General features: G+C 42.9%; 1 protein-coding gene across 1 annotated transcript in view; it reads left to right on the plus strand.

Moving 5' to 3' along the window:
• The window catches only part of LOC117197043 (uncharacterized), a 157299-nt gene extending 145118 nt beyond the window's left edge, over positions 1–12181 (plus strand). The window contains exon 4 of the mRNA XM_049704845.1: positions 10893–12181. Coding sequence (XP_049560802.1) covers positions 10893–11123 — 231 coding nt within the window. The 3' untranslated portion in view covers positions 11124–12181. The remainder of the gene's footprint in view (positions 1–10892) is intronic.
• The last annotated feature ends 227 nt before the right edge of the window (positions 12182–12408 follow it).

Genomic DNA, 12408 nt, shown 5'->3' on the forward strand with positions numbered 1-12408 from the left:
ATTTTAAAACTATGAGTTCTGAGTTTTATTTATTTTCACAATTTCCCAAAATACTTTTTCTATTGTGATGTGAAACAAACAAAAAAATCCACCAAAAATTATCTCTTCCTGTAATCAGGTAAATAAAATAGTCCTCCGACTGACGTACAAAAACAGACTAAAATATGAATAGCACTGTTCTTCAAATCTGGGTCTTCAGAAGCTGACTGAGGTCAGTTTCCCTGGGAAAGAGACTCTGAGATGGAGATTTGTGTGTAGTAACTGTTGGCGAGTCTTATGGGGCTCAATCCCTGTGGGGAGGGTGGAGGAAATAGGATTGACTGAGGGAGAAGCTGCAGTGTGGCGCAGTCCTTCAGGCAGCTCTGGAGCTGGGAAGGCCCATCATGAGGCAAGGGAGCCAGGCAGGATAGCTCCACGTGGTCCAGTCCTCAGCTGTGAACTGTTCCCGGAAGGAAGGTCGAGTGGCTCTTTTTAGCTGAGGGCAGTTCTCAGGGAGGATTTAGCTGAGAGCTGGGGAGTGGGAGGAGACCTGAGGGGTGACTGAGTCGCTCTCCACAGCATTCGCTTAAATCAAACTATATTCACGGGCTTCCCTGGTGGCGCAGTGGTTGAGAGTCTGTTTGCCGATGCAGGGGACACGGGTATGTGCCCCGGTCTGGGAAGATCCCACATGCCGCGGAGCGGGTGGGCTCGTGAGCCATGGCCGCTGAGTCTGCGCGTCCGGAGCCTCTGCTCCGCAACGGGAGAGGCCACAACAGTGAGAAGACCGCGTACCGAAAAAAAAAAAAAAAAAAAAAAAAATATATATATATATATATTTTTTTTTTTTTTTCACATTTTCTTCAACTCCTATTTTAGATGTGTATTGCAGACTAATGGCTGCTGAGTAGTTAGCAGCAACCACCAGAGTCCGGACAGGTAACTCTCAAAATCACCTAGAAGAAAAAAAATGAAAACAGAATAAAATCCTCATTTGTTTGGAAACAGCCTTTTGTGAGCAACATAATTGTTTAACATGCCAAATATCTTTAAAAGCAACAACCACAACCCAGAACACTTTTCCCAAAGATACCTGATCCTCTTACTAACCTGTTAATTTTATTCGTGTATCTCCTGAACATTCAATATTAGGGTTACATTACTCCCCACCTCCTAACGCCCCAGGAGAGAAGCACAGATTTGGTATATGTGGCTACAAGTCCTGGGACTATTCATGCAGAATCTCTGACAGTCAAAAGGCATGAGACTTTAGTGACTGCTGGGGTGTTCCAAGGTCCATGAGAGATGACCTTAGGCTAAGCTCTACTGGGGGAATTTATCACTTTCTTGAATCCACACTGAGAAAGAAAAGGAATGGATGAGAGTGGGGAGACAATTGTGGAAGATGAGAGGGAGAGCTCTTTACAATGGAAAAAGACAGAGAACTGCGACAAAGACTAATCCCTCCCCCAATATTTATTTGCCCTTTTTCCCCTTACAGAAGTAGAACTGCTGAATTTTAAGTCTGCAAATGACCACCCACTTCACATTTCACCCCTTCCTGCATTGGCTGCAATAATGGGATTAGTTTTGTAATGAGAAGTGAGTGAAAATGTTTTGTACAATTTATAGAAAATGTCCTTAAATAGAGTCTATGTGTGTTCTTCCTACCCCTTCCTTCCTCCTGTTGGACCATTCAGACAAGGGCAGTACACTTTAGGAACCATGAGCAACAAAGTAGAGGAAGCCTGGTTATCTGGACAAGTTCACAGAGCATTGCCCCGAACCACCTACCTCCAGACTCTTAGGTAATAAAGAAATTAATTTCTCTCTCGTTAAGCTGCTGTTATTTATATGCAGCCAAATATGTATTCTAAATCAATACAAGAAAAATACTCAAAAAGCTCTCCTTTTGAGACTTCCTTCGTGGTGCAGTGGTTAAGAATCGCCTGCCACTGCAGGGGACATGGATTCAAGCCCTGGTCCAGGAAGATCCCACATGCCGTGGATCAACTAAGCCCGTGCGCCACAACTACTGAGCCTACGTGCCACAGCTACTGAAGCCCGTGCACCTAGAGCCGGTGCTCTGCAACAAGAGAAGCCACTGCAATGAGTAGCCCCCGCTCACCGCAACTAGAGAAAGCCTGTGCACAGCAATGAAGACCCAACGCAGCCAAAAATAAATAAATAAATAAATTTATTAAAGAAAAAAAGCTCTCATTTTTCAGAATCTTTTAGAGCAGTGAAAGTTTAATAACTACACTTTTATTTATTTAAACTCTAAAAGATTCATAGATAATAAGGTAATTTGCTCAACAAATTTGAAACTACTGTGTGCCAGGCACTGTTCTAGACACTGATGATACAACTGTGAATGGGATATGCAAATTCTGCTTTCATGAGCTTACATTCTAATGGCGGGAGACATTCAATCAACAGATAGACACGAAATATGGCAGGAGGTGGTAGTGTGACCACCAAGCAGTATAAGAGAGTTAAGGAGTGTCAGGGAATGCTTTCCTAACAAGATTATATTTGAGCACAGATCTGAAAGAAGTAGTAAAATTTAAAACACTTGGTTATCTGGGAAAAGAACATTCCAGAAAGAAATACCAACAAATATTAAGAGAGAAGTGGGAGCAAGGTTGACATGTTTGAAGAATAGCAAGGCTTTATGGTTGGAGCTGAAGAAGCAAGGGGAAGAATGTAGGAGATCCAAGAGTTTAGATGGTAAGGACCTAGATTTTCTCCTGAACGGAATGATTAGAGGCTTTTGAGCAGGAGGAATGAAGTGATCTGAGTTATTATTATTATTATTATATTTTGCGTTACGCGGGCCTCTCACTGTTGTGGCCTCTCCCGTTGTGGAGCACAGGTTCCGGACACACAGGCTCAGAGGCCATGGCTCATGGGCCCAGCCGCTCCACGGCACGTGGGATCTTCCCAGACCGGGGCACGAACCCGTGTTCCCTGCATCGGCAGGCGGACTCTCAACCACTGCGCCACCAGGGAAGCCCACCCTGAGTTATATTTTAAAAGCATCCCTGTGGAAGATAGAGGGGCCAGGTGGGAGCAGAAAGAGTAGGTGAAAGTTGATGGTGGCGTGGAGCAGGGTGATAGTTATGGAGAAGTGGTCAGATCCTGGATATATTTTGAGGGTAGAGCAGATATGATCTGCTGATGAATGTGTGGGGTGAGAGAATAAAGACTCAGGACCTACTCTATGATTTGGCCTGGTAGATGCTGTCTTGATTTAAAAAAACCTGCTATAAATTCCACTTTGGGGGTAGAGACTTGGGGGAAGTGAAGGCTTTGTGGTACTTCTCTAGACGTTCATTATAGTGGTAACTAGACTCACTGTGACCTTGCATGTGCTAAACATACACGTCTTACTTCATTTTATTCTCAAACAATCCTATGGAATGTCTATTACCATCCTCGTTTTACGGATGAGGACATAGTTTTAAGTGGGTTGCATAACTTGTCCAAGGTCACACAACCAGTGAGTGGCAGAGTCAAAATTCAAACCCACCTCTGCCTACTCCAAACGTGGGTTCCCACCCACTCTGTTACACAGACTTCAGTGTTTCTACTCTTCCGTCCGTTAGAGTAGGGCAGACAAACTAATCCCCACAGGCCAAATCTGGCCCTTCACCTGTTTTTGTCTAGCTCGTAAGCTAAGACTCTTTTTGAAAAAAAAAAATCAAAAGAAAAATATTTCATGACTGTTGAAAGTTATATGAAATTCAAGTTCAGTGTCCATAAATACAGTTTTGTTGGAACAGAGTCATGCCCATCCACTTACCTAGTGTCTATGGCTATTTTCAGGCTACAGTGACAGAGTTGAATAGTTGCAACAGAGACCATTTGGCCCACAAAGCCTAAAATATTTACACTCTGTCCCCTTATAGAAGAAGTTCGCCAACCTCTGGTTTAGGGAGGGATCTCTGTCCTAACGTTTATGAAATGCCAGACTTGTGAAACATTTCTATTGTAGTTAAGTTCTCTAGTGTCAGAGAGGGTACCCCTCTGTGGAAGAGAGTTTGTTCAGCCAGTTAAAGATTAATTACTCATGTAGTTTTGTTCTACATTGAAAGCACAATACACAGTGGAAGTGAACCCAGAGTCAGAACAATGGCAATAACCTTGACAGCTCCCTCTCTTTCCCTCTCTCTCTCTCCTCTCTTTCTCAAATAACGATTAAATACCACTTAAATAATCTGTACCTTTCAGGACATTGAGAATACCTGTTATTTTTAAATTATTAGAGAATTTACCTTTAGGACTTCGTTTTGAAATTTTTAAGTTCCCAAATTTCTAGCTTTGAAACTATATCACACACTGGGATATAGACCCAATCAAGTTTCCTTCTACTGAATGCCATGGGTGAATAATCATGATAATATTGATCAAGGGCAGTATTCTATAGAACAACAGTCACTTTATTTCCACCAGAAAAGAAGTATGTGAGGTCTACAAATATGGCTCTCCCAGCAGAACGCTTTGTAATGATCTAGTGGGGAGGGAAATAATACAGAAAACAAGATAAGAGCTCCATATGAAGGAGAGTGTTCCATCTCTGTGCCAAGAACAGAAAAGCTCTCAGTCACAGTTTTTATCTGCGAATCTAGAAGCAGCTGATGTTGTGAAGCTCAGCGTGTTTGTGTGTTGCTCTCACTGCTGCTGGCTTTCTCTTCCAATAGAAATCTATCTTATCTGAATTGAGCTGAAAACAGCTTGTTTTCATCCATGTCATTTTTGGCTCGGAGAGAGTTGTGAAATCCCATCCTTGGAGTAGACTTGAAAAGAGACCCACCTGAATTGCGTTTGTATGTGAATGGTAATGCTACACACTCCTCAGAGAGCGAGAATGGATTCTCTCCTGTTTGGTCATGCCCAGTTGCCTCCTGTCATGCTCAACTATATCTTACATATAAATTTCTCTGTACTGTAGGTATTATCTATATTTACTACTTCTGGTAATAGGTAATTTCTTTGGGACCAAACTTTTGTTTAAAAATAACAGGACTGGGACTTCCCTGGTGGCCCAGTGGGTAAGACTCCACGCTCCCAATGCAGGGGGGCCTGGGTTCGATCCCTGGTTGGGGAACTAGATCCCACATGTATGCCGCAACTAAGAAGTCCTCATGCCATAACTGAAGATCCCCCATGCCACACCTAGAGATGCTACAACATGCCTGCATACTGCAACTAAGACCCGGTGCAGCCAAGATAAATAAATAAATATTAAAATAAAGAAATAGGACCAGTCTTGGTGCAGGGGGAGGGTGGGGATTGATACTATATGATTCTATTTATATAGCATTCTCTTTTTTGACAGCATTATTGATATATAATTCACATGCCATACAATTCACTTACTTAAAATGTACAATTCACTGGTTCCTAGTATATACAGAGTTGCACAACCACCACCATGTTCATTCTTAGAACATTTTCATTACCCCAAAAAGAAACCCTGTACCTTTTAGCCATCACCAACCATTCTCCCCCATCCCACCCAGCCCTAGACAACCACTAATCTACTTTCTGTCTCTATATATTTGTCTATTCTGGACATTTCCTATAAATGGAATCATCCAGAATGTGATCCTTTGTGGTTGGCATGTCTTCAAGGTACATCCATGTTGTGGTGTCAATACTTTCTTTTCCTTACTGAATGATATTTCATTGTATGATATATCCTATGATACTTTTTAAATGACAAAAATTATAGACATGAAGAATACATTAGTGGTTGCCAGGTGTTAGGACTGGCAGTTGTGAGGGCAGGGGATGTCATGACTGTGGCTATGAAAGGATAGCATGAGGCATCCTTGTGATGGAACTGTTAGGTATCATGACTGTGGTGTTGGTCACACAAATCTACACGTGTGACAAAATTGTATAGAAGTAAATACACACACACACATACACACACGAGTACATATAAATGGTAAAATCTGAAGAAGATCAGTGAATTGTAGCAGTATCATTTTCTTGCATAGGATATTGTACTCTAGTAATGCAAGGTGTTATCTTTGGGAGAAACTGCATGAAAGGTATACAGGATCTTTGTATTATTCCCTACAACTGTATGTGACTCCAAAATGATCTCAAAATAAAATTCAAAAATAATAAAAATAGGAACATACCTTTCAAGAATGGCAGAGTAAGGACCTCTGAAAATTCACTCCTCTATAAAAGCAAAAAGAACACTAGCAAAAATGGTCAAAATCAACTTTTTCAGAACTCTGGAAATTAACCAAATGCTTGTAACAATTTGAGGAGTGTTTATTCAAGAAAAGCACTGAGTCACGGTAAAAACAGTGAGCTTTGTGGCATTTTAACCTGCCCTGTTCTCATCCTCCTCTCCCCAGCTCCAGGGTAGCCTTAAAAACAAACAAACTGGGCTTCCCTGGTGGTGTAGTGGTCGGGAGTCCACATGCCAATGCAGGGGACACGGGTTCGAGCCCTGGTCCGGGAGGATCCCGCATGCCGCGGAGCAACTAGGCCCGTGCACCACAACTACTGAGCCTGTGCTCTAGAGCCTGCGAGCCACAACTACTGAGCCTGTGTGCCACAACTACTGAAACCCATGTGCATAGAGCCCATGCTCTGCAACAAGAGAAGCCACCACAATGAGAAGCCCATGCACTGCAATGAAGAGTAACTGCCTCTCTCCACAACTAGAGAGAGCCCGCGCACAGCAACAAAGACCCAACACAGCCAAAAATAAATAAATTAATTAATTAAAAACAAACAAACAAAAACAAACCTGCAGTCGTGGTGAAAACCAATAGCAGCCACTGGAAGGGATAGAATGTTGGAGCTTCCCCAAAGCCCCATTGCCAAATAGCTGTCTTTATGTGACCTGTCTGGCAGTTCCCTGGAAAATCCCACTCACAAGGCTTGTCTTTATCTGACCTGACTCAGAGCTCACACATTATGAACAGCATTTCCCCCAGGGGTATTTGTAGAAAACAACCAATAACAATTGTTTAACATCACTGCTGCCTGAGGTGGTAGTAACAGTTGCAACAACAAACAAGTTCACCAACAAACTTAAAAGGGAAAGCTGGGGCATAAGATGTCAATAATAGGCTTTGAGAAGCTCTGACATATTCCTGGGAATCTAGAAAGCCACACTCATGTGTAGGGCTGTGTGCATGCCCAGGAAAGACCTGAGAAGGCTCTAAACTCTCACCTCTGGTTAACCATGAGGCTCTGTGCAAGCAGGAAGTGAAGGCTAAGGCAGAGTTGTAAACAGCCTACCGGAGTGTTGAAGGCATGTCCCAACGTGCATGCAAAGGCCGGCAGGCTTATTTGTTCCAAGAACTTAAGGAAATGTATATACAATTGTTAACCACCCAGTAAGAAAACCAAATAGAGACTTCAGTGTCCATACATGAAAAAGAATACAGACTTTACAGAACTAATTCAGGAAATTCACTGAAAAACAAATAGCACTAGCAAAACAAACAGCGACAACAACCAACCCCTGGGGAGTGGAGGGAAATTTGATTTCCAGATTTGTTACATTATATGATTTAAAACTTCCCATTTTCAGCAAAAAATTATGAGATATGCAAAGAAACAAGAAAGTATGGCCCATGCATGGGATAAAATTAGCAGTCAGTAGAAACTGGCCCTGAGGAAACTCAGGTGCTTGACTAACTAGAAAAAGCCTTTAAATCATCTATTTTTAAACATACTCAAAGAACTAAGGGAAATTATGTCTAAAAAACGTAAGGAAAGTGTGAGAATGATGGCTCACTACATAAAGAATATCAATAAAGAAACAAATTATAAACAAGAACCAAAGGAAGATTCTAGAGTTGAAGAGTATAATAACTGAAATGAAAATTCACTTCAGGGGCTCAACAGAAGATTTAGGCTGACAGAGATTCTGTGGGCTTGAAGACAAATCAATTCATTTGATCTAGTTTGAGGAACAGAAAGAAGAAAGAAGAAAAACACAAAGACCTGTGGGACACCATTAAGTATATCTGAAAGAAAACACTGTCAACCAAGAATTCTTTATCCAGCAACACTGACCTTCAAAAACAAAAGAGCAATGAAGATATTCTCAGGTACTTACACATTGAGAGAATGTTCACAGGAGCATTATTCATAATACCAACAAGTAGAAATAATCCAAATGTATCAAATGATGAATGAATAAACAAAAAGTGGCATATTCATACGATGGAATATTACTCAAGCATCAAAAGGAATATGCTTGGTATGCTGCAGCATGGATGAATTTTGAGAATATCCTAAGTGAAAGAGCCACTCACAAAGGACCACATATTGTATGATTTCATTTATATGAAATTTTTAGAATAGTCAGATGTATAGAGATCAAAAGTAGATTAGTGGTTGCCTATGGCGGCAGGGTTGGGAAAAATAGGGCATGATAGCTATATGAAAGAGGATTTTTTTTCGGAGAGTGATGGAAATGTCCTAAAATTGATTGTGACAATGGTTGCACAACTCTGTGAATGTACTAAATATTACTGAATTGTATGCTTTAAATGGATGAATTGTATGGTATGTGAATTATATTTCATTAAAGCTGTTACCAAAAAGGGTGGGGGAGGAGTAAAACAATAAAACTCTTAGAAGAAAACATAGGCATAAATGTGAATGACCTTGGATTAAGCAATTGTTTCTCAGGTATGACACCAGAAGCAGAGCAACAGAGGAAAAGAAAAGATAAATTATATTTTGTCATAACTAAAAACTTTTGTGCTTCAAAGGGCACCATCAAGAAAGTGAAAAGACAACCCAGAGAATGAAGAAAATATTTGTAAATCATATATCAGATAAGGAAACATATAAAGGATCCAGAATTATGAAAGAACTTTTACAACTCAATAAAAAAAAGACAGGGCTTCCCTGGTGGCACAGTGGTTGAGAGTCCGCCTGCCAATGCAGGGGACACGGGTTCGTGCCCCGGTCCAGGAAGATCCCACATGCCGCAGAGCGGCTGGGCCCATGAGCCATGGCCGCTGAGCCTGCGCATCCAGAGCCTGTGCTCCGCAACAGGAGAGGCCACAACAGTGAGAGGCCCGCGTACCACAAAAAAAAAAAAAAAAAAAAAAAGACAATTAACTCTATTAAAAATGGGCAAAAAATTTGAATATACATTTTTCCAAAGAAGATATGCAAATAGCCAGTAAAACACATGAAAAGATGCTCAACATCATCAGTCATTGGGGAAATGCACCCAAAACCACAAAGAGATGCCACTTCACACCCACTAGGATGGCTATACCTTTAAAGAACAGAAAACAATAAGTGTTGGTGTGGATATAGAGAAACTGAAATCCTTGTATATTACTGGTAGGAAGGTAGAGTGATACAACCACTTTGGAAAACAGTTTGTCACTTCCTCAAAAATTTAAACATAGAATTATTAAATGACTGAGACATTTCACTGCTAGTTCTGTGTTGGTTTTAAAATGTACCATGAATCACATTTTGACCAGCCAGAATATAGGGGAATTTGCTGGTTTGCTATACCATAAGGTCCAGAGGTCACAGTGGAAGAGTTTGGAAAGACAGAAAGGGGTGGGAAGGTAGGTCAATTAGTAGAAGCACAATTCATTTAATAAAGTTTTTGTTCTTACAATTTTAGAGCTTTCAGGGAGCAAAATTTAAATCAGTGTTCCCAGGAAGTTATGTGAAGAAACAGTAGTTGGCATTTGGTGGTGGGGGTGGGGAAGTCTCATGATGGTAGGAGCAGATCTTTCTGACAGGCAGCTGATCACCCTCCCCAGGAAAACATCACATCCTCAGCTGACTATATAGTCAAGTGTATCAGGAGAATAAAAAGCTGGGGTGTGTTAGGGGGAGTCCTTTACCCTCCCCCTTTACCTTTCAAAGAAGGGAGAAAATGCTCACTCAGTAAGAAAGAAAAATACGAGAGGAAATTCCTCGGTTTTTTCTGCCCCCTCATTCACTTCTTCCCAAAGTTGAGAAGTAACTTATACTTGAAGGGGTGGAGGATGTATGGTCCAGCCTCTTCTGGGCTTTTTTTTTTCTTTGATGCAGCTTGATATTAAGAGACTTACTCCCTACTCATCTTTCCCTAAACTTTCCAGGGCTGGATGAAGAAAGAGATCTACTAGGGATCCAGATAATGGCCACAGCTCAGATCCTGATCTTTAAACTTAGCAGGAAAAAAGCTGATGATTCTATTTCAGTCTATCTGATTCCAGCATCTCTTTCTCATTCAGTGGGAGCAGGTCTTCCTGACAGGCAGCTGACCCCCTTGAGCATCCTTTGCTCCCCGTGGCAGTCACATGTCCTGGAGCAGGAAGCTGAGACTGCCACTTATTCTAGAAGAGTGGTAGGGTTGTGGCACTTGATTTAAATATAAACACTGGGTTCAATTAACTGCCCATCCATTTATTCAATATACCTTTGTTGAGCACACTCCCTGTACTCATTGCTTTGTACAAGGTGATGGAGATGTGAAGGGGAACGTGGCAGATGGAGGATACTGGCCCTTACAGACCTTTCATCTCCAATGGAAAGTTCTCTGCCCTTTGGGGGCAGCATTTCACCTCTAGAGTGGAGACTGGTTTTCCCTCTCAAGCCTCATGTACCTGGGACCAGAAGGAGGGGAGAGTCCTTTTTGCCCCCCAAATGCCATCTCAGGCGTTATATCTCCCACCCTCCTTCAGAGTTCATATCATCAAACATCTTGCTGTACTGATCGTTCCACCTTAGTCACTGATGACTTTAACACCCGGCTCACTCTCTTCTCTTCCACCTCTACTCCTGTTTTTATTTTTTGATGACTTCATTCAACAGGCTCATGGATAAAATCCATCCGAGACAGGGTGTATCTCTAATTTCCTGTGTGCTTTCTGTGAATTTCTTCCCTCTTTTGCTCTCTCTAGAACCCTGAAGGCTGTTTTTCTTTCCCGAAGCACACAGTGAAGAAGAAACAGACTCAGAGGGGCCTCTGCTGCAGATGTCAGACAGAAAGATCCAGACCTGGGCTGCTGCGTATGCCGGGGCTCCAGGGAAAGGAAAGAGCAGGTAGGAGGATGGTTCACAGGGAAGAGGAAAGCCTTGGAGGAGCAGAGTTCTTGAAATGGGAAGGGAGAGAAGGACCCTTAGTTGAGTGAACCAGGAAGTGGAGTGGACAGGACTTGGTACTGAGCTATCCGTACTTGGGAAGGAAGCTCCCACCCACTGGGGACGTCCTGCTGCTCCCGGGCTTGTACTGCACCCTTGAGCAGAAGGTGAGGAACTTGGTCGTCTTCTGTGCGGTTAGAGCCACAGAGGGAAAAAATCACACCTCCTGACCAAGTTGGGACAAAAGAGCATCAGATTAGACTTTCCTAACCCCTGCACTGCACTGACACAGCCCCGCTGCCACATGTTTATGCTGCGGTCTCTTAGTTCCTTGCCCTCTCACCTCTAGTGATCTCTTCCTCAACCCACTTCAGATGCCCACTATCACGATGATGGTCTTGTCATCAGCCATGACCAAACCCAATCCACGCCTTGCAAACCCCATGAACGTCCTGGTCCTCTCTCTCTCTCTGTTGTTCTGTGGCAAAGCCCCAGCCTGGTTAAAACCAACCCTCAGCCTGATCTGTGCCTGTCCCTGAGCAGCAGAGAGGTGCTGGAGAGAAAACGCATGGCCCCGCTGAAAAAACAGTCTCGCTGCAAATCTGTGACCACAAATCACAAAAGGATACTCAGCACTGCCCAGGGTCCTATTTTACATCCCTGGTGTGTTTGGTTTCCCAGCTCCAAAATTACTATTTTATACCTTCTTTCCCATCAAATTCCCTATGCACACCCCCTCCCCCACCTCACTTCCTCACACAAGCATGTTCTCCCTGGTGGCGCAGTGGTTAAGAACCTGCCTGCCAGTGCAGGGGACATGGGTTCGAGCCCTGGTCCAGGAAGATCCCACATGCCACGGAGCAACTAAGCCTGTGCGCCACAACTACTGAGCCTGCGCTCTAGAGCCCACGAGCCACAACTAATGAAGCCCACATGCCGCAACTAATGAAGCCTATGCACCTAGAGCCCATACTCCGCAACGAGAGAAGCCACCACAATGAGAAACGCGCGCATCGCGATGAAGAGTAGCCCCCGCTTGCTGCAACTAGAGAAAGCCCGTGCACAGCAACGAAGACCCCACGTAGCAAAAAAAAAAAAAAGAAAGAAAGAAACTTATATAAAAAAAAAAAGCAACACCTACACACGCCTCACCCTACCACGCTCCCTGCCAACTCCTCCTCGTGGGCTCCAGATCCCACCCCTTTCTTGTTCTCAAGGATGGGCTCCTACCATTCCTCCAACTCTTCTAGACTTTTCCTGCCAGCATCCAAACATGCTGTAATCTGTCCTATGAAAAAATAAAATCAAAACACCTCAAATGACCCCATAACACCT

This window comes from Orcinus orca, chromosome 2 (genome assembly GCF_937001465.1).
Source record: "Orcinus orca chromosome 2, mOrcOrc1.1, whole genome shotgun sequence".
NCBI lineage: Eukaryota > Metazoa > Chordata > Mammalia > Artiodactyla > Delphinidae > Orcinus > Orcinus orca.